This window comes from Podarcis liolepis, assembly GCF_965112155.1.
Source record: "Podarcis liolepis genome assembly, chromosome: 8".
NCBI lineage: Eukaryota > Metazoa > Chordata > Lepidosauria > Squamata > Lacertidae > Podarcis > Podarcis liolepis.
Genome location: NC_139560.1, coordinates 52,720,696 through 52,744,315, shown reverse-complemented (window position 1 = coordinate 52,744,315; position 23,620 = coordinate 52,720,696). Strand labels below are relative to the sequence as shown.

General features: G+C 40.3%; 1 protein-coding gene across 2 annotated transcripts in view; it reads right to left on the bottom strand.

Annotated features, from left to right (window-relative positions):
- The window catches only part of CCDC102B (coiled-coil domain containing 102B), a 76,745-nt gene that overhangs the window by 7,464 nt on the left and 45,661 nt on the right, over window positions 1-23,620 (bottom strand). For both annotated transcript variants that reach the window (XM_083518739.1, XM_083518738.1), the window contains one exon: window positions 8,644-8,814. In XM_083518739.1, coding sequence (XP_083374865.1) covers window positions 8,644-8,814 — 171 coding nt within the window. The remainder of the gene's footprint in view (window positions 1-8,643; window positions 8,815-23,620) is intronic.

Here is a 23,620-nt window from a genome sequence, read left to right as displayed (position 1 = left end):
CTAGAGTTTAAGTACTATTGGGAGCCAACTATTCCCTGTGGAGCAGGAAGGGGTCTTTCTGGATGAATGGGTTTTATTCCTTTCTACCTTTGTTTATTTCCCACAAGTTTCTCTCTGCTTATAATTCTGTTTATTTCACAGAGTTTGAATTTGAGAAGACATGACCCCAGTGAGAAATGGCTAACTGGTTATCTGAATGTTTCCTGAATCATGAGTTTACTTTCAGAGGAAGATACTATTGTTTATGTGAAACCCAATTCTTTCTTATGTATGATAATTAAACTTTGCTGGTAACACAGAATTCGTGTGTTAGTCTTTACATTAAGTATTAGGAGGTCAGGGTATTTATGCATGCCTTTCAGGTCACATTATTTAAATAAAGACTAGTAGCAGGGTCAAGATAATTCATAATGGAGGTCTCTTCTTCTATCAAGTTATGCCAACCGCTCTGTTGCCATGACCAACAGCAATAAACCATGCCAAAAAATAAATAAATCCAAATTGACACAAACAATTACAACTGAAATACAGTGAAATATAGTAAGATTTTGATGCCTATATCAATGCACTTTTTTGTGTGAAAAAAGTGGAAGACATCCTTTGCAGTATGATTTGCCATATTTAGTTGAAATATATATGAGCCCTAAGAAACAAGGAAATTGTACCACACGCAGCCAGGATAAATATTCTAGATTACTCGATGGAATTTGCATACTGCTTCCAATAAAATGCTAGGCAAATCATTGGAAAAGCAATGAAGTCTCACCATGATTTAAAAGCCCTATTAGGAATTGACAACTGAAAATCTGGAATGAAATCTAATAATGGTAAATCATTTATAACAAGCACTAATATTCTACCATGCACATTTTTTAAGGGGCTGCCACAGCATGTGTCCCCTTATGGCATCTTGCACAGCACAGGACCCATAACTAAACATTTCTGAGCACCCTGCATGTTCAGGGTGCAACTGAGCATGCATGCTAGAGGCGAAGGCACTCCCACAGTATATCAGGATGCTGTTTTCAATGACAACCGATACAGGTCTGACTCTTTAACGAGACGGAAAGTTGAGACCCATCTTTGACATTTAGGCTACAGTCCTAACCCCACTTGAATGCAGCATGCTTAACTTCTGAGAGGAATTGTGCTGTTATTTATCCATTTTCTTTGTGCTCTTATCCTGGGATAGTCTTGAAATTACTAAGGCATGGTTCCTTGCAAAAAAGAAGCTTGCGATTGCCAGCAGATGGAAAGCAGTTTGAGGCTTGAGAGAGAGAGCATAATGGATGACTATAACTAATTCAGGTCTGCATCACTCAGGATGCCCAACCAGCAGATGGTTAGCAATCCCCATGATTTTGCAGTCCCAGGAAGGTGGTATAGTGAAGTATTTGATAAACCACCATACATGGCTAATATGGCATATTGAGCTTAACAGATCACAAGTGCAAGTTGCCATATTTCAAACAGTGAAAATCTAGACAGAAAAGTTGTTGACCCCCCCCCCGCAATATTTAGCCGATTTCCACCCAGACACTGCAGCCGACTGCAGTATTCTGGATATGTCTGGGAAATTCCAGATGTATGGCAACCCTACACAAGTGATGCTGGCCTCACTGTAATGCAATACACTGGAGAAGTAAATTCCATAAATTGCACTCTGTTATGAGTATACCCTATATCTCATTTTTGTGTGTGTGGAATGTGTGTGCCCTGTGCTTCATGTATTTCCTATTGAGGGAAAATTGTTCCAGAAACAAAGGCTCCCTACCTTTTGGATGCTTTGAAGAATTGGAAAACAGAACAAAAGACAATTTCCTCCAGATGAAGGATTTAAAGTGATGAGCAGCACAATAGTTGACTGATTCACATTAACTAGCCCACTAGATTCCATACCATTTAGATTCCATACCATTTAAGACTATGGACACATAATACACCCCCAAACATGACATGATAGTGCCATTATTGCCTGCAGTATAAGCATTATTTCTTACGTTGTGATAAAGTCTGTGCTCAAACAGGTCTTCCTGGTTTTGATAGCATTCAAAAACTGTAGGCCTGTTTGACTACAGATGTTACTGAGAAAGCAAATGCAAGAACAACACAGTGGACCAAAGACTATAACGATTCTATATTGCCAAATCTCTGAAAAACTGCCATCTCTACACAGCTCAAAGAAAATAAACTGCTTCTAGTGACTTTTAAATAACAACAACTACTCTTACATAAGGCCACTCAATAGCACTGTCCTCTGGATGGCTCACAAACACAAAATATTAACACACAATAACATAAAAGAATCATATAATAAAATAGCAACTTGTGACCTAAAGATTTCCAGCAGAGAGCAGAATAAAACCAGATAGCTTAAAAAAAATTAATACACAGCACATAAGCAATGGTTCAAAACAAAAATATCACAGGTTCTGTAAAAGACCTGGGGAGGAGAAAAAAGTCTTTAAAGTGTTTTTAAGAAACTGAAATTGATGTACTTTAATTTAATTTTATGTTTGATTACCCCATGCTGGAATTGTTTGTCTGATGACAGATAAGTAAAGAATAAAAATATACAAGAAATAAAGAATATAAGGAAGGTGTTAGGGGAACCTATCAGGGGAGGGAATTCTACAACCGGGGTACCAACACAAATAAGGCCACTTCCCTGGTGCACAGCTGCCTCACTTCACATGTTGAAGGCTCCTGGATTGGATCTCCTTCAGATGATATCATGGTTTGGATAGGTATATGACAGAGAATGCCCTTACTTTTAAACAGGACTTGTGGGCTATCATGAATAGTAAAACCTTCCTGTGTTTTATTCCATATTATTGGGTTTATTTTTTGGAGGGATATAACAGCAAACCTGCAATGCATCTCATTAGCTGCAATTTTAACAAGTTTACAGTCACAGAAGCTTTTTTAAAAATGGCATTGTTAGTGGAGTCCCTAAGAAATAATAAAACATTTCCCAGCCAGATGGCTCAGTCACACTAAAGGAGTTGAGAGAATAAAGCTCTGCAAAGTGGAGCAATTAAGAGAACTGCCAACCGGCATGCTACCTATCCTGTTTGTGACCTCCCAAATCTCTGAGGTTATTGAGAGAATTTGCAAGAAGCTGTATCTAAATGAGACCGGCTTAAATCCTGCTTTTATTTATTTACTTATGCATTTGTGCATATTATATTTAAATGGACACACACACACACACACACACACTTGCAAATTTTAAACTAAAGCATCCTGGGAAAGATAGCTCAATCACAAATGTATCCTGGCCTCACAACATTTTTAAAGAAGCACAATTAAATATTTGAGCAGAAATAAGGATTCATGTCAAAAGCTGTGAAAGTGATTTCCTAGACGTGCCTGCTGTGCATTCGGGCTTCATAGTTTGTCAAGGAAAAAGGACCATTAGGTGTGATTTATGAATTTAAAAAGAATTGTTCATTTCAGCTGCATCAGGTACAGAAACGTTGTTGTGAGGAATCTGCTAAACTGTCCTCATGTACGCACATAGGAATTTAACAATAAATGAAAGGTTAAAAGTTGGCAGAGTAAGCCCATGAAAGATTACTACGTCTGCCATGCAGTAACCTTGTGGTGATTCATGAGATAGCCTGTACAGTTAAGATTTTGCTGTGAATCTAAGAGATATAAATGGTTAATATCTCTAAAACTTCAGTACTTTAGCATGGCAACACTTCATAGTACGGGGAGAGGAATGCTAATGGATCTGAAAAGGTAAAGATGCTCCATCCAACATGGGATGGAATAGATAACCTGTAGAAGGAAGAGCAGTAGAAGAATAATCTGAAGAGCCTTATCTTGAATGGATGGCACAACAGGGACATAACAAGGGTGCAAGAAGGCCCAGGAGTTTCTGAACAATGTGGGCATATTGCATATGAGTGTGGGCAGTAGGTTCTTAATAACGTTGGAGTGCTCCTGTGGTTCAGGCATATGTTGAATCCAGAAAGGTATCCACACACGAGAGATGTGCTAAGCAGAAATAATTGGTGATGTGCCAGGTTGATTGAAAATCATCAAAAATTCTCTGTTCTATTCCCAGAGATGGGTGATTCTTAGAATTGCATGCTTAATAAAGATCCTTGAGGCTATGAAGAGTCTGATTGAGAGAACTTTGAATCAAAAATGCTTTTCTATGTATATAAATCTGAGAAAGGGGCAGTATTTTATCTGATGCTTATGTGGAAATACATGTCTTGGAGACCCAGATTACACAACAGAGGATCATGGGCCGGAGGGAGAGGGAATTTTCCGCAATATTTCCATCTCACAAGGGAATTTATAGTGGACCCATAAGGAAAGAAGAAAAAGCTCCGGAGAGAGAAGAATAGCTGCAGAAATTAATGGAATATGCAGAAATGGTGAAACTTACCGAAAGAATAAGAAATACTGATAACAAACTTTTTATTAAGAAATGGAAATGGTTTCTTGAATATTTACAAACAAATTGCAAACAGATCAAGAAATTAGCAGGACTACTGGAAAAACCTGCAGTTTCTTTTTTTAAAATTTTTTATTGGGTTTTCACATTTTTATATTGACATCACAAACACACAAAGACAAAGACAAACATGTATAATTTCAAATCCTTGCTTTCTTAACCACATTCTCTGACTTCCCCGCACCACCCCTTCATACATCCTAATTCCAATAGTTGGCTCAGCAAGTTCTTACTCTCATCTTCACAATATTATTGTAATCATTTTTTAACTTATTATGATAGATGATAGATGATAGATGATAGATGATAGATGATAGATGATAGATGATAGATAGATAGATGATAGACAGATAGATACTGAACCCTTATCCACTTGAATGAGTCCCCCACTCTCCTTCATTGAGAAGAAAGTTGCATGAACTGTTTTCATCATTGAATACCTTCTCTTTAATTTCTCATTCCACTTCTGAGGAATGAGACAACAGCAATGAAACCAAAACTATCCAACTATTGTTGGTAGAAAAGTGGTTCCCATGGAATTGTTGACAACTTCTGCTGGAACCTTTCTAATATGGATGTTTGTTCTGCCAGGAGCTAAAGGATGTTTAGCCTTAGATAGAATAATCATGATCACCAGGACCAGGTCTTGCTTCAGGAGTCAATGCTGATGAACAGCCTTCATACCTGCCTTTGTTTTGGCTAGCTTAGAAAGCTTGCTCAGATCCCCACACATTGGGGATTTCTTAGGCACCTCCTTATTGGGCTATATGGAGGTTGGGGGCATCTATCTGAAGGGAAAGATCTATGCACCTTGTGATCTCAAAGCTTCCCAAAATCTAACAAACTGTAATGCCTGCTCATTGTGGGTGGGAGGCAGAGTTGTAGTGCTGCTGAACTGACCCTGGGAAATACCTTCAAATGCAGGAAAGTAGGCCTGGCTGATTTTGACTCAAAGTCAGAATTGAAACAGCAGAGTCTCCCTAAGAGATTGATCCAAGACCTATGGGCCCTGGAATGCCAGCTGTGTAGAGATGGAAGAAGAATGAGAGGTATGTTGTTGGAGAAGCAGAAGAGAAAGCAAAAGAGTGAAGAACATCAGGTTGAGGAGAGAGACAAAAGAGAGCAGCAGAGGGAAGAAGAGTGATTTTGGAGGAAGGCAAGGGGAAGCAGGAGAGTGGAGAAGGCAATCAGGAAGACAAATGAGAAAAGGAAAAAGAAGGGACAAATAGAGCAGCCTCCACCACTGAAAAATAGTGAAACTCACCAGCAGGGAACAGGAGTAGCTGTCCAAGGAACTGTGAAAGTGACTTTATGGTACTGACAGCCCTAAGTGGAAGTTAGGATCAAAACTTATTATATTGCATTTGGTCTATATGGTTATATTTGCTATTTGGTTATTCATTTCTTGCTATCTGGGGAACAATATGAAACACTCCACTTCAGGAGCATATGCTGGCAGTAGATTCCACACAGCTGAGCAGAGCTGGGCAAAGAGTCACCTCCACATCTTATCCAAACTCCCTCCTGCAGATTGCTCTGTCCATTAAATATCTGCCTGTCTATCACTATGTATTTGACCCTCACCTTAGTTACTAAACCTTATGGCTTTACAGCACCTTAGCAGTTTTAGAGAAGGACATAAGAGAAGAACTTTAAAACCTGGATTTTCTCTCCACCCTAGCTTGCTTAGTAAACTTTTGGCAAACTGTATGTGTACCTAAATCTATAGCAAGTTGGGCCGTGGTGGCATCATCAAACTGGGCATCTTCGCCCCACACTCTTCACACTTTCTTAAGATGTCCCACTACTTGAGTCAATCAACAGCTGAATATTGCCTCACGATGAGAAAGAACACAACTGAATTGTGATTTTCACTCTTGCTCAGAAAAGAGAAGACGCAGCTCTTTGTTCCATGATGGGTAAAGATGAAGTACCATAAGTGGAAAATACACCAAGTCCACCCCTTGACTGAGATGCTTCACCTCAAAAGATCCTTGTCAGGTGAATAAGAAAGAGCACTGTGGGCACCAAACGCTCCAGAAGGTTCTGGAAAGTGGGCTGTGCAAGCACCACCTGCACACTGTGAGTCAATACAAAATCCACGATGGATAACTTGACTTGTTTAAGGAGCAGAATAAATCAAATTTTAGTATAAATGGTATAAAATGATACTGACAGTATAAAAGCAGCATAGGAAATTAAGTTAGGCAGAATTAAATTATCCCATCTGAAATTAAGCCAGATTCTGCCCTCAATTAACATAGCACAACCCCCAAAATCGATGGATGGAATTTGGCCAGAATTTGCTTGAACCCCTAATGCCATGGGACTTAATAATTAAGAGTGGTCAGGACCTCAGTTTTGTGCATCATCCAAAGACATATTAATGTACTTTCTACTATAAAAAAACAATCAATATATTATCTTTAAAATGCTGACTGCTGCACAATTGCTTCCAGTTTTCTAAATTCCAAGAAAGTAGCATCTGACTTCTCCCTAAGTCTAGAATAAACACCACTCTTTCACTTTTTGGCCAGTCATTGGATATGCCCACACTATCAGAACTTTAATTCTACAGTACAGTGAACAAATTTAAGTGAGTTGGTAAACTAGTGGCTTAAACTGGCTTAATCCAAGATGTAGGGAACAATCCTGCAGACAGTTCCATGTGCTGCAGTCCTGACTGAGCAGTCCTGAGCATATTATAGCCGGAACAATGGGAAACCTGAGACTTCTCTTAAGAAAAATGTCCCTTCAATCTAAAAAGAAAGTCTTATTACAATTAAATGATGCATTGAAAACACCTAGCCTTCTTTCTCCCCCGACCCACCTATAAGCAAGGGGGAAGTAATTATGCTTTTGACATTTTCATGGAAGTCACTTGTCAGTAGGTGTTTTATTTCATAGTAATAAGAAGCTCATGCAATTTACCAAACATATACATTTTTAATGGATCTAGATATAAAATTGCACTGTAATTTACTGTCATATCTAACCGGATTTTTTTTAAAAAAAAATCAAGTGTTTTCTAATTATTGTCTATATTGCTCTTGGTATTAGTTTTATAGATCTTTAAGGCTTTGGGACCATAAGGCCTAGCTAGCTTGACCATAAATGATTAGCCCTTTTTTTCCTTTTCTTGTGAAAACCAATTTAAGTGAAGATGTGCACCATGCCCACAGGCCAACAGAGCTGAATTAATGAACCTTAAATGAGTTGTTAATTTTTTTTTACAGGCAAGTTCTGAAGCATGCCAAGTTTCAAACTACAGAGAGGCCCTAAAGCAATTTTGTACTTGCAAGTGAGTGAATTACAGAAGCTGGTTCTGGTCGGTCCAGTCATCCCTTTGCAAGGACACCGCAACAAGATTTAGCAGAGAACTCCTCTTCTAAGGGTGGGCACTGAAAACCATTTTCACTTCAGAGTGATTTTTGCTGTCACTTTTTGATGAGCTCCATGGGAATACACTTAATTTTTTATTTTATTTTTTACTAATAGGGGTTTGTGGATGTGTCATCACAAGGGAGGCCCTGTGGAGATTGCCACTTTTCCTAGCATGGCTTCGTGCTTCTATAGCTGCCTCACTGGCAGAAGGTGGTAACGCATAAGCTATTAAAGGCGAAACTAACTAACAACCCCCTGCATGAGGACCCCAGCTCAAAAGTTTCTGAAAACCATCCATAAGACCATTCCTCATAGAAGTCGCACTTTATGAAACTGACATGCCACAGTTCAATAGAATAGAATGAGCATCTTATAGCTGATAATGGTATTTATTCATTAAAAGTAACAGAGATTTTTCAAACTGAAATATTATTTAGCCTGGTTGGGGACAAAAATTCCTTGCGGTCTAAAATTATTTTCTTCTGGGAAGGGGAAAAGTTAACGTGTAAAGAACTTTGCTGTCACATTTTGCAGGGGAGTTCAGATTAATTTTTGGACAACCAGTTTATATGCAAGAAATTAATCTTACAAATCCAGAGCATTTCTGAAGCAGACCTTAGGACGCAAAGCGATGAGAGAAGGTACAGGTGTGGAGAAGGGAAATAAAATTGGTCAAACCATGGCCCATTTCTCTAGTAACCGTGATAACATATAAATGATTTGAAATGCATTGTCATTCAATTGCATACTTAATGTGTATCTGATAACAATTACAATCTACGTACCTTGCTTTCTGCCTCTTTTAATTTTCTTCTTAGATCTTCAATCCGAATGCTCAGCTGCTTTGCTTCTGCCTTATGCTGCTCCGCCTTCTTTCTTGTTTGTGCCAGTTCTGCCAATATGTCTTGGTCCTGCTTGTATAGCTCACCATCACTGCATGGCAGATGCACAAGGTCCTTATAACAAATCCAACATAAACACTGAATCAGTGGGGAAAGTAAACATCTTTTGGTGACTACATGTAGGGTGCTTTAAGAAATTTCATGCATCAGCTCTGATAGTATGGTGAATTGCTCAGGTGCAATGCCTTACAAATCAGGGTAATTACACTTCCATACACATATGCAATGGGAGTTTTTGGAGGCAAGCATATGGTTAAACATAGACACTCACACATCCATCCATTTCTATATGGGTTGCTGCTAAAGTGAATTTTGCATTAGTCTGATAAATTTTGAAGAAAACCCTAAGAGTTTTGATTTAAAAAAATACTGGCAACATGTTTCAGGAGAGTATACAAATGGAATGAATGTGATTCCTATTTAGGGACTGTGTTCCAAAGTATAATGATCGTAAAACACTGTTGTGAAGAAAAATATTGGGGTAGTTTATAATGGTATTCTATTGGCTCTGATGCGGGGAAAGGAAACATCTCCATTGGTGTCTAGCCTCTTCTTCTGCTGTAGCTGCAGGGAAATGTCAGGGTCGTCTATGATAATGTCAGGAGTACAGCTGTGGAAAATTAAATGACATTTTAATCAAGAGACACCAGAGCTGTTACAGTTATTCTGAAGAATCTTTCCATCCATGCATTAGAGACTCTGCAGTTCTCATTTCAACCCAATATTAAAATAAAGTTCTTCTGCCTCTGGAACATTTTAGTAAATGAAAATCTGTGCACACACCTGCTTTCTTCAGCCAACTTCTCATTTAAGTCAAGTATGCACTTTCATGACTCATTGAGCCTTCTCCTCAGTATTAAAGCAATAATAATTTCTTCATAAATTGCAAAGGGGCTCCAACCCAAACAGTGGAACAGCTAGCTCAAGGATAACCAAGCTAAAAAGTTTTGTTCTTGATAGTACTAATGTGCATAGTATCTTCCAATTGTGAGCATATTTAAATGTTTTCCTCTTGTTGCTTTTAAGAATTCCTAGTGAGATTGCTTTGGAAAGGGATAAGTGCATTGCATAGAAGGATAGTAGCCAGAAGGAATTGGGGGTGACGAGTTATCACCAGAGAATCAGCTTACAAACTCAGGACATGGACTCAAGCATTTGTAGTTAAAACATCAGGGGTGTGATGCAAACTGGGCATTAAGGGCATCGCCTAGTGTGTTAGAATGTGCAGTGGCGTAGCGTGGGGGGTGCAGGGGGGCGGGCCGCACCGGGCGCAACATCTGGGGGTTAGGGTTAGGGGGCGCAAATCCATGGGTTAGAGGGCGCAAATCCACAGGTTAGGGGGCGCAAATTACTTGCCTTGCCCCAGGTGCTGACAACCCACGCTACGCCACTGAGAATGTGGCCCCCGTGAAATGCCTGTGTGTGTGTGTGTGTGTGTGTGAGAGAGAGAGAGAGAGTGAGAGAGAGAGAGAGAGAGAGAGTTGTACAGGGGTGAATATTTAAATCTCAGCCTGGATAGGATGGAGAAAAAGTCAAACATAAAGGCAGGTGGGAAATAGCAAGTTAGGAATGGATGGATCAGGCTCAGCTTGGTTTGTGCAGGTTTTGCACATCATCAATAGTATGGTCCAATCCACATTACCACCCAGATATTTCTGCTTCTTGCTTCCTCATGTTTCACATGATACATGTCTAGCAATGCCACCACTTTTGCCCTTAATTCCATGATTTCTCAGACCACTTATAGGAGGACTTAAAAAAAAACACAACTGAGATTATCGCTCATGAGCTATAGATTTCCATGTGAACCACCCAAACACTTTTATTGCTATTTTTAGTGCTTTTGATCGTTCATAACATTTTTAATGCTATTTCTCAATGCACACCTCCATCTGTGCTTCATTGGGAAACCCTTCCCCACAAAACCTCACTTTTCAGAGGGATTGTTGGGAGAAATGAGTATGATTGTGATCTCGTTCTTTTTGGCAGCACAGCTCCTCCACCTCAGCCAATATAGCCCAAAGTGGGTCCTTATTGAGCATGAAATGCTGGGTCCTTGTAAATGGTTGGGGGTGGGGCCAGAAGCCCACCCTTTCCAGGAACTCTTGGTGTAACTGGGCCATGGGGAAGGTAGATTTCCCTTCAGTTATTTAATTCTCTCAGGTTAATGAGATAGGAATCCTGTCATTAACTTGTGTAAGGAAAAATACCTTGGATACCTGAAAGTATCCAAGTCTGTGGAGAGGGGTACCTCCCAACCCCCACCACTAGTGAACTTAGGGTAAAAGGGTTCTTGCTGTGGGGCAGAAATCCCCACAGGCATTTATGTGGGTCTAGCCTCTTCTGTCCCCCTGTGCAAGTTCATGAAAGGCCAGCACAGCTTTCAGTCTCTCTGCAGATGTATTGTTTAAAATGTTGATGAAGTTGTGACCCTCAGTTTACCTGCTTCTTTTTGCCAGACTATGGGTGCCGTCAGGCCCGTGCAGAGTGGTGAGGTGAGGGGCTGATGGGTACACTTGCCCTGGGCCTCAGAGGACTAAGCCAGCTCCCCCCCCCCCCGAATGGGACAGCCATGCAGTTGACACTTTTACCAATCAACATGCCATAAATATTCATACTGATCTGAAGACTTCACTGGGCCATCCAGTACACAAATGCAGCAGGTGAGGCAGCAATAAAACGAGACAGTGAAAGCCACCATTTCTCCAAGACACCATGCAGAGCCATGGAAAACAAGAAACAGGGAAAGGATAAAGCAATGATTTTGTTTTGCACTATGCTCTATAGTCTAGCAAGCCCTCTTCCCCATTAGGAGCAATCCTCTGGTCACAGAAGGGAAGTTGAAAGATGACATGATGGAACTATAGCTTTTTTTGGTAGTAATTTACATGAGTAGATGGAACATTTTTTGCTCATTATTGACAAGATTGACAGCTGTCAGTGGAAAACAGGTAGTCAAGTTAGCACATCAGTACATCTTCTCTATGGCTGCAGCCAGAGCACTGCCGTACATGGTGGGTTAATATGCATGTGAATAAAAGGGCATTCACATTATAGAAGACTATCAAAACTTTGAATATGAAACAAACAAAAAGACAGAGCAAATCAAATGTTCATGTCAAACTTAACAATCAAACAGGGGGGAAAACAGCTGTAGGGGAGGCAATTTAATAATTAGATGGGGAATGTGTTTGTGTTTGGTATCAAAGGTCTTAAAATATTCCTCCTTTTTTTTTTGCTTTCAGAAGGAGGAGGGCAGAAAGCCCCACTACATCCTGAGCCGTACCCACTACAATGCAACAACTGCTGCAGCTCCCTCCATAGTTACAATCAGCGTTAATTGTGCTGTTTTTACAAAGGCAAGACACAGTCGGAAGACAAATAATGCTCCACGGCTCAATAAAGGCGATGGGACGACTCAGCTTCTATAACTGGAAACTGTTTGATTGCTTCACGCTGCTAAGCCTTGTTACACTCCAGCTGTGTTTAATAGGGAGCACTCACAAGAACAGTTATTCTTGCATGGAAACAAGTTGACTTGAGTACTGTATGTATTGACACTATAATCCAATCTATGGCTTTGGAAAGAAAATGAGCTCAAGTCATCAACTTCTGCCCCATTTCCCCCTACCCCAACTCACAAAGAAAATACATAAGCAGGAAGGCTTGGTGCTGCTTCTGAGTTTTCTGCAGCTCTAGTCAAATGGATTAAAGATGCTGTTGCTGCCTGCAGCCAAGAGGTCCAGAAAATATGCAGAGTGGCATTCGACTGACATTTGACATATGTTGCAAAATAGCCCGATACGTATTTTTCAGCAAACGCAAGACAGAACTCACAAGGTACTTCATGGGGGGGGTTAAGATTGCTAAACATCATATAACAGATCTAATTTGGTTCTGAAAAATGAGTCAGATCAGGAGGACACAGAAAGAGATTGGGCTGTTTCTCAAAGCTGTGGCTACAGATGCAAGTCTAATCTTGTGGCTGGTGCGCACTCCTAAAATATAACATTTCACAACTGTTATTTCCCAGAAGTTTTACCTTATTTTATGCACTTTCCTCCTCTCTAATTGAAATGGAGGTCACCATATCTGCAGCCTGGACCAGCCCTACCAACTCTATGCCAGCACCTCAGTTCTTCCCTTTCTTGCATTGCTGTGTGTCTCTTGCTTCCCTCTGGCTCGATGTGCCCCCAGTGAAGCTTGCAGTGAAGAGGCTTCAAATAGACAGCTGCTGGATGTTCCTTCAAACCATAGGTGTAGGCAATTTTAGCTTACTGAACCATCATGTGATTTTATTACTACCCTAATAAATCCATTACCATGTTCTGAAACATATTACACTTGCCATTTCAAATATAAGTGCAAAGGAACTCTTACGCTTTTGACATTGCTCTTTGGAATGGTTTCCTTTCACCTAAGCTGTGGCACTTAGAAGCATAGAATGAGGATCATTCCTGCAATGCAGGGATACGCAGCTGTCCCATACAGGGATCAAGCCTGCAACCTTGGCATTATCAGCAGCACTTAAGGTGTTTAGCGTGAGAACACTTTGTTTTAACTTCTGAATATGGCCACAGGACAATTGCCATTGTTGACATTTCCATTCCACCTTAAGGAATAGACATGGGATTGTTGCGTGCCACATGTCTGTTTGCATTTCAGCACAGTATGATGGGAACTTCTGTTGTGAGTATAGCTTTTACTTTTGCGTTTTCTCTCTGAGACAACATGAGAGAGAGACAACCTGTTTCTTTATCCTGATTTATGATTAATAAATCTGTAGTTGTAGTATGCTTCCACAAGCCTCACGCCTATTCTGTGTGCACAGTGCGATCTGCTGATAGTGTGTCCTGGCTCAGAAGCCCGGGTCACAGATTTACGTCGGAGAAGAAGTGATGGTCTTCGCAATGGGACGGCTGGAAGGCAACGGCCAGGCGGGGCTTGCCAGCCGGCCTCCCGACCCTCTGCATGTCAACACACCACACAGCAGAGTTGAATTGTGGTCTAAATGAATAGTCTTTCTTAATGTTACACATATGCACTGGTAGCTTACTGTCAACTGAAGAGGTCAATTTGAACTGATCAGCAAGAATTCTTTCTCCCAGTTGTTCAGCACTAGCAACAAAATGTGTGCCCCACCCCCCATCCCCATCTTACTCCTAAATTAGGCTCCTGAGATTAAGAAAAGGCTCTCTCTGTGTGTGTAGGGAGAAGGAATGAATTTATATGCAACTAAATTTTTGACCTGGGCTGAGCATGTGCTGGTGGTTCCCAACTCTAATGTAGAATGAGCATATGGCTTCTAATGTCAAAAGAGATTTATTTTTTTTAAGATAGAGATCTCCTACCTTATTCACTTCAGAATATTTCATGAAAGCAGTTGCCTTCAAACAGTTTATTCCTGTAGAATTATGGGCTGTAATTCTTTTTACAAGGATCTCTAGGGTTCTTGTCAATTTTGCTATAAAAGTCATGTAATTTGTGACAGAACATCTCTAAATCTAGGATGTCTGGCAAAATCTACTGCAGAGGAAAGCATCTAAATATAACTTACAAGCCAGCTCTGTGCTCTGGGCTTAGGAATCTATGCACTGATGGAAGGGACACCCCCCCCACCTTCCTTTCTTCTGAAGCTGAAGATAAATAGTGCTGTGCTGCAGAAGGACTGTGGAAGACCCAGTTGCTTCCAGACAACTAGTTTAATTCATCAATCACTGATTTGTTTGTGGGGATGCTAGATAATATTGCAACGCAGATACTCCACAACCATGCTATGGTTCTTTTCACACTCCCTTATCTGATGACAGATGAAGTGAAAAAGGGCTAAAGGGTTAAAAAAAATACCAGAACATTATTTTAGGTATCTGCAGAAATATATTTCTTCACCTTAGGAAATATGATCCATGAATGTTGTGATGGTTGAAAATCCAATGCACTTGAAAAATTATGCTAGAAAATGCTGATGCTGACTACATGAAAGCCAATACTGTACTGGTTTATAATTTTACCAATGTTTAAACAAGCTAATAGTTTTGCTGGTTAATGCATTTCTGTTTCAGTCTCATTGACAAGTTTTTATGAAGGAGGATCAATATTTTAACCCCAATCCACAAACATGTTCAACATTATAATTTGCCTTGCAACATATTCATTCCCAAACAGTCGTAGCAGAAGGGTTTTGAGGTTCCTGCTGAAGTTAATGGGACTGTCAGCTTAATTGAAATATTTCATTAATATGATATAGGTCACAACACAAGAGACTGCAGCATGCTATTGAACTAGAGCTTTTTTATAACACAGCATATTTTGATATACCGAATGCTAGTGCATAGCACTTCACCTCCAAGAAAGAGAAAAGAAGGGTCCAATTCACGTGAATTGCAAGGATGAATCCAAAGGTGAAAAGGTAAGCCATTGAGGAAGCCAAGAGGGGTGAGGAAGGAGCTTCAGGTTGGAGCCAAACAAATTTAGAGCGCAAAACAATTCTGCGAAGAAACTTCAAAAAGAAGTAATGAATATTCGGTAGTCAGTCAATACCTATCCCAACCAAAGACTTTCTGTATACTCAGATATTCTGCAGAGTGCTCCTGCTGTCTGAAGCAAGGTAGGTGACAAGTGAAGGGTGGGCTTTCTTGGTGGTTTGTTTTAGTTCACCATTCATGGATAAATTCTCATACCCCAGTTGCTAGGCAAACTGTAAACGAATGTGTAGTAACCAGGATGTTCAAGAATTGCCCATACCTTTTGGGTTTTCTCTCTTGTGAGTCCAACAGGTATGGCATTGACATTAAATTGTAAAATAACAGCCAGGTTCAGACATCATGTTAAGTCAAATTGTGGCTTTCCACAACGATCCTCTTCAGTCCCCCCCCCCTTTTGATCTCGTGTTACGATGTGCTGAACCAAATCTTGGATTATCATCTTAGCTTAACCTGGGCTCATGGTTGAACTCTCTCCTCACTAACCATGTGTTATATAGCCAAGAACAAATCTTGGTTCAAGAAAGCATTGGCATTTCTTTTTTACATAGGTATCCCTAAAGCTTTCCACGACATCAGTGATATGCCAAGTTGACAAAAGATATCTTATGACCTGTTTTCATCCAAGAACATAAGAATTATTGCCACACACACCACTTAACAAGGGATATTGTCATGTATCATTTAAAAACATAAACACGGGGGGATGAACATGTAATGCACCCCCCTTCCACTGCTTCAGTCGTCTAAATATGCAGTTCTGTAGTCAGTGTGAAAGAAGTAATAATAATGAGGACTGCCTACTCCATAAAAAGAACTTACTGTTCTAAAAGCATTTGGGTTTTTTAAATACTAGAATAGCATCAGTTGCCTAGAGACAATGTCTAAAACCCTCTAATGGTATTTGAAAAATCAATATTAGAGATGCCAGAAAATCAAGCTAAAGATTATGAAATGTAACAAATAACACAACATCCACAGAGAAACAAATCACGTTTTAGTGACCCAGGGGCCATTTCTCTTATATTCCCTCAATGACATTGTAATTACTGTCTGCCCCCTATTGAGCCCCACACTCCTTAATCTCCCCTCTAAAACCATGGGGATGGATTTATATGGCCTCATTTTCTTCTGCCATGAGATTATCGTCTCAGTGCAGGTAGAAAGTAGCATCTCTCTCTCTCTCTCTCTCTCTCTCTCTCTCTCTCTCTCTCTGTGTGTGTGTGTGTGTGTCTTCCCCACTCCCAGCTGTTCACATCAGCAAGGCTTAAATTTGCTTCTGTTTTGGTTCATACCAAGGAGTGTTGACAGGGCGAAGATGTCTTTGCCCTGTGAGAAGATTTTCCCATCTTGGCTAGAGATGAATTAGGAACCTCTTAAGGACTCAATCAGTGTGAAGCTGGTATGAGGAACAGCACACCCAACATAAGTATCTTATAACAATACTCCCCCCCCTTCAGAATAAGTTCACTTCACACTTGAGTTGGCTTTGCCATGCTGATACTGCAGCTTCTAAAAAAGAAGATCAGCTGAATGCATTCAAGTACAGAAGTTTAAAATGATCTCGGATCATAATGGTGCACTATACATCACAGTGTTATATGCCTTTTTCAAAAGGCATGCCACAGCTCTCACTAATCTATAGTATCTAGAAGCAGATGGCATTCAGCAGTAAATGTAATAAGCTTTTGTGGAACAACAACAGCACCGGCAAAAAGAAAAATGGACATGGAACTATTTTTCCAGAAAAGATTCTGATTAACTGAAAGGATAAAGAAGCCAAAACATTTCCTCAAATAGGAAATGTGATTGCATAGACATGTTTCAATAAAGCTGCATTGTCAGCATATTCTAGCAGGAAGTGTTTACCGATTAGCAATAAGGGTTTGATCAAGTATTGGGGGAAATGAAATCTCTGGAACTTGAGAGAGATTGAAAGGAACTGGGGGGTATAATCAAAAGGATTGCAAAGAAAGAAGTGGGGAGAGGGGAAATAAGCAACAGATCTCAATTAGGAATGGGCAAAATTTCCTCAAACTTCCACATATTAGCTCCTTCTTCAGCCGACTCTCCACCTAGGTCTCACCCAGAACTCAGTGAAGCTACCTGATAGCAGGAAGAGCTCCAGAAGTTCCCTAGAATTACCGTATTTTTCGCTCTATAGGACACACTCGACCATAGGACGCACCTTGTTTTAGAGGGGGAGAACAAGAAAAAAACATTCTCCCCCTCTCTGCTTAGCACCCCTTCAGCGAAGCAGCAGGAGAAACAGAGCCCCTTCCATTTCTCCTGCCGCTTCGCTGAAGGGGTGCTGTGCAGAGAGGGGGAGATTATTATTTTTCTTGTTCTCCCCCTCTAAAACAAGGTGCATTCTGTGCGTTCAAGGTGCATTAACCCGAAGCCTCTGGAGCGCAGTGGGAGTTCCGGCTGCGCTCTGGAGGCTTCAGGTGGCTACCTTGGAAGCCTGGAGAGGGGTTGGTGCACACCGACCCCTCTCGCTCTCCAGGCTTCAGCGAAAGCAACGGGAAGCCTCTGGAGCGCAGAGGGAGTGCTCTCTCTGCACTTCAGAGGCTTTGCATTGCTATCACTGAAGCCAAAGAGCCTGTATTCACTCCATAGGACGCACACACATTTCCCCTTAATTTTTGGAGGGGAAAAAGTGTGTCCTATAGAGCAAAAAATATGGTAGCTGATCTTCTTAGGCCACTGAAATCCTTCCTGGTGGTTGAACTAGGGTGAGGAGAGCCAGGTTTAATTACTGGGGCAGTTACTGTACTTCAGCACAAGCTACTTAACATGGCAGGGCGATGATGATAAAGTGAGTGGGGAATGATGATTCAGCAGCACCCGATCTTTGCTATTCTGCTTTATGCTAGAATAGCAACCTTGCTTCCAGCCTTCTAACACCAACATTTTTGCTCCTGTGGGCACATTTGCAAACCAAAGAAACTGTCACAAGCACTACAGACACACCACAAACACCAAGCAACCTATTCTATTAGCTACAACAGACTGCTTCCTTGAAGCCAAATTCCAGTGGGGGCCAGCCAGAGAGGTGAGATCCTGTGGACATCATGTAAGGCCTTAGTGAGCACATATGTACCTCAATTATATTTTAGCTTAATTTGCTGCATGCAGTTACTTATCTTGCTTTTTGTAAATTAACCACAGCTGTCAGAGGCAGGGAGCTGTTACTGGAATCTCAGTATACAGCATGTGGCTGTTCACTTTCCTCCCCAGCCACAGTACATCCTGGAATAAATGGCCCTTATCTATACAGTTACAAGGGTTGGTTGAAAAAGAGAAAAGAATAAAAATGGTCATTTGCAACAATGGGAGCTTCCCTTCTGAATCTTGTAGCTGTGTGCTGGGAGACGTGCAGGTTCAGGGTGCCATGGCTGGGGATGAAAGGATTAAAATCAATGGCTGTAGTTCATTTAGAACTGTAACTGCACAATATGCATTAAGCATAATGACCCTAAGCTAGATTGTTTGCTCCCTAGTGACCATCAAAAGAATACTTGCCCAAAAGAAAGGAAAAGCTGCTAGCATGGCAGCTGAAAAAAAAAGACAAAAGCTAAATACGGTTACAAATCTAGAGATTGAAGGAAGAATGGTTCAGAAACCAGAAGAAATCAGGAAGTGCTTCCACAGATACTTTAAAGAACTCTATGCACAGGGGCCTCAGAAAGAATTTGAGATAGACCAATTTTTAAAGATAAATGGACTATCTAAAATAAGTCAAGATAAAAGATCAATCTTGAATTGTAAAATAACTCAACAGGAAATTGAAGGTGCCATCCAGAATATGCAACTTGGCAAATCTCCAGGCCCGGATGGGCTTACCTCCAAATATTATAAGACTTTGAAGGACTATTTGATACAACCTTTGATGGAGGTATGCAATCAGATTATGGAGGGGAAGAGGGCACCGGAAACGTGGAAAGAAGCATTCATCACATTGATACCCAAGTCAGAATCGGAAAAGACCCAGCTTAAGAACTACCGTCCCATCTCACTCCTGAATGTGGATTACAAAATATTTGCAGACATTTTAGCAAGTAGATTTAAAAAGGTACTAAATGAAGTAATTCATAAAGACCAAGCAGGCTTTCTCCCTGGTAGACATATGTTTGACAACACCAGGAATATTATTGACATTTTGGAGCTCTTGCAGACTAAGAGGAACACAAGGGCGGTGTTAATCTTTATTGATGCGGAGAAAGCATTTGACAACATCTCTTGGATGTTTATGAAGAAAAACTTGGAAGGGATGGGAGTGGGGCGGGGGTTTGAAAATGGAATAGAAGCAATCTATTCAGAGCAGAAAGCTAAACTGATAGTGAACAATGTGGTGTCGGAGGAACTTAAAATTGAAAAAGGGACACGACAGGGGTGCCCTCTATCTCCTCTTTTATTTATTTCTGTCCTGGAGGTGTTGCTGAACATGATTAGGGAGGACCGGCTGGTGCAAGGTATAGAGGTCGGAGTGAAACAATACAAACTGAAAGCTTTTGCAGATGACCTAGTTTTAACATTACAGGAGCCGGAATCTAGTACAAAAAGAGTTCTTGAACTTATCTCGGAGTTTGGTTGGGTGGCGGGATTTAAGCTGAACAAGCAAAAAACTAAGGTCTTGGCTAAAAATTTGACATCTACAGAAACAGAGGGGTACCAGAAAGAAACAGAATTAAGTGTGGTCAAAAAAGTGAAATACCTGGGGGTATGTTTGTCCACCAAAAACCTGAACTTATTTAAAGATAATTATGAAAAATGTTGGTCGGAAATTAAAAAGGATTTGGAAATTTGGTCAAGATTGAAACTTACCTTGTCGGGTCGAATTGCAGCTATAAAGATGAGTGTATTGCCGAAAATGTTATTCTTGTTTCAAACCCTACAGATCGTGGACAGAGTGGAATGTTTTGGAAAATGGCAGAAGGATATATCTAGGTTTGTCTGGCAGGGCAAAAAGCCCCAAAAGAAAGGACTCCAGAAATCCTTTTCCTACACTGTAAGACCGCTTCCATTTCAGAATTTGACTCTGAAACATCGATCCTGTAAAACTTGTCACCTTTCAGCAGCAATGAAAGCATAGCAGATGTCCTGTAGGAGCTGTTACAGTAAGAGCTTGCTTCTGTAACAGAAGTGATATATTTGATAGCTACAACTGAAAATACATGTAAAGATTGGTGGAGAATCATCTACTGCCGAGAGAGAGAGAGAGAGAGGAAATGGAATCTGAATCTGTGCCAAGCATTTACAGACTTCTTCAGCACATAATGTCAGTTTCTATTGGCTATGAAGTATTATTGAGAGAGTATTTGGATTGGTGAGCAATACTGACCACACGGATGAAGTAAAGGCACGACATTAGGGAGAATTAAAATCCTGACATTTTGACAATCAAAAGTGACTTCATAACCAGAGAAGCCATAAACTAGGGTAATGTCAGGCAACTTGAAACTGCCCTCCCCCATTTTTTTCTTTAAATTACAAGTGAAAAAATGTCATTAAATTTCACAATCCTGGTTCAGAATATGAATTTACCCTGCATGCAGTATGTGGAAGCATCTTCTGAATATGTTTTCTACAGCTTGTAATATAAAACAAGACTCTGCAGAGGCATATACGGTGGATTTAATGAAATGTACTTTAAAAAAATAGCCCGAGTCACAGCTCAGTCAAAGCTAAATAGGGGAGGAGGAATGGAGGAGTGTGCTGCTATAAATCATGGTTTATGAAGCTTTAGATGATCATCCAAATGTGGCCACAAAGTTTATTATCTCTAGGTTTATACATTTTCAACTCTATCATTTGTCAAAAGTGTAGTCAGAAGTGACCTCTTAGTGAGTATTCTCATTATCAGTGGAAACCAATGAGTCTGAATGAGAGAGAAAAAAATGCGTATGAATATGCTAAAAAGGGTGGGATAATGAACTAATATTTACCATAGCAACTGTACAAGTCAACAGCTAACTGCAAGATAGATATGCTAACAGATTCCTTGAGATAAGCATATTTTACGCCCACAAAAAGCCACTACCCTCTTCCTGACACATTACAGATAAAATATTCTTTCTTCCTGCACCATCTATCATCTATCTATCTATCTATCTATCTACCTACCTATCTATCTATCATCTATCTGCAGGGGGAAACTACATATATGCAAAACATCCTGGAACTGATTTGCATTATTTAGTAATGCAAAGTATTAATTAGTTTTTTATTCAATTTAAAGCATTGATATACTGCTTTGTATTACCACTAAGCAGCGTCTGCATAGCAAGGGCCAAGTCCTCTCTTCCTGGTTCACTCCAAACACCATTGGTGCTTGTCAAGCGTTCCTTTTGAATGCTTGAAAAACCTCTGGAGTTTTAGGGAGATTTTTTTTAAAAGCATTTCCTGGGAATGCTTGAAGCCTGAAAAGGTGACCTCTGTGAGTTTGCCCTCCCTTTCTCCCTAAGCAAACACACACCCATCACCATCATCATCTTGAGCGTCACCAGGCACTACTCACAGAGCCTCTCCTCAGCTGAGATTGGTGCTCCAAGCACCTTGTCCTGCCACAGATCAGGGGGCTTTTCAAGCTTTGAAAGCTCCATTTATCAGTGAAGTGAAACCTGCCCAACCTTGCCAGCTACCTGTTTTCTGCTAGGCAGGGCTCTATTTTGTTTGAAGGAGGGGGATCCTGAGTTGGGCAATGGCGGGGACAGGGTAAAAATCCCATTTCAAGTTGGGCCAAGCTAGAACGAGACCAGGCTGACTCACAATACGAGCTCCCCTCGTTCAAAGTCTTGCACCATCTCTAATTTGAACTTACAATTAGCAAACAGCTAAAATGCTTGACTGAATCCATAAATCAAACAGTCAAGGCAAGACTCTTTAAGATAATATTATAGCCAAGGACTTATTTCACCACCAGGCTTTTTGCTACAGGGTGACCTTTCAGTATGTTTTCCCATCTTCTTCAAGAAGCCCTGTTTTCTGAAGTATCTCAATGTTCTATTATAGTATGCAGGATACATACCACGTAAGATAGATAGATGATAGATAGATATATAGAAACCTTTCCCAACTCTACCTATAGATGCCAGCAATTGAACCAAGAGCTTTATGTGCCAACTATATGATTTACATTTCTGTCCATGGGTTGGAGAAAGTTCTATGACATTTGCCCAGTCTATTCTCCAAATGCTTATTGTTCCCAATTGCTAATTTCGAATTTGTCAGAGTTAAATAAAAGCAATTTCCATATGTAAACACTGGCTATTTCTAAACAGTTACACTTCAAGGCATCTACTTATTACTAGTGATCAAAATATATAGTTAGAGCATTCAGGAAGCGTGCGACTCAATTCCTACCCTTTTCCTATTGTTTTTAACTTCTCTGTGATCTAGGGTCCTTGTTTCTTTTAGATAGCTTTTAAGGATTTTTATTGCATTTGTAGTTTGTGTTGCATTTGTGTATTTTCTTTCTTTCTTTTGTTAGCCACCTTGAACTTTTTAGGAAAGTTGGGACATAATAAAATAAATTCTGATCCTACCCCATTACACATACTCATCACTTGACCCCAGCTACTGAAGATCCCTCTGTTTCCAACAAGCCTTCTCTGGCATCTTTTAGAGATCTGCTTCCCCACAAACATTATCCAAGTGGCTGAGGTTTGATTACAGAATTGATCTTTAACTAGTTTCATCAGTTTTTGTTTGATTGACATGTGACCTTCTGCGTCCCAAAAACGCAGCACTTCTTGCTGAATAATTTGCTCCATGAGAATGATTTATGGAAATATGCTAGTATGCTTCATTTAACATGATTTTTTTTTTTAAAAAAGCCTACATTGGTTGTTCAGCAAATCTCGCTTACCTGCATTTTTAAAGATGCTACTAAACCTCACATGCACACTGTGAAATGTGTCTCCTTGCAGACCTCCTGAGATCTGTGACCATATATTTGGGTCACTAGTAATAAATCCCTTATAATTTATTTATAAGATGGGTCTCTTGATCTGTAACATTTTGGAAATAGCAAGCACCTGCATAGAAATTGCTGCTGGGGTAGGTAATAACAAAAACTGTGAAAGGCAGACTTGGAATTTTAAACGTCTCAGCTGACTGCCTTTCTACATTAACCTTCTGAACACCTCAATCTTATAGTGGCGGCGAACTACTTTTTGCCCACATGGCTTTCCTTTTCTACTTACCCTCAAGACATCTCCCCACCACAACGCCCCCGCCCATCATCCTGAATATGCAAGAACATGTTATTTTGTGTAGCATTCTGAACACATGGGTTTTGATCCTATGATGAATTTCTTGTTTATTTATAGTGGAAATGAGATACAGTTGGGGCTTTTCTTTTCAGACAGAGCTCA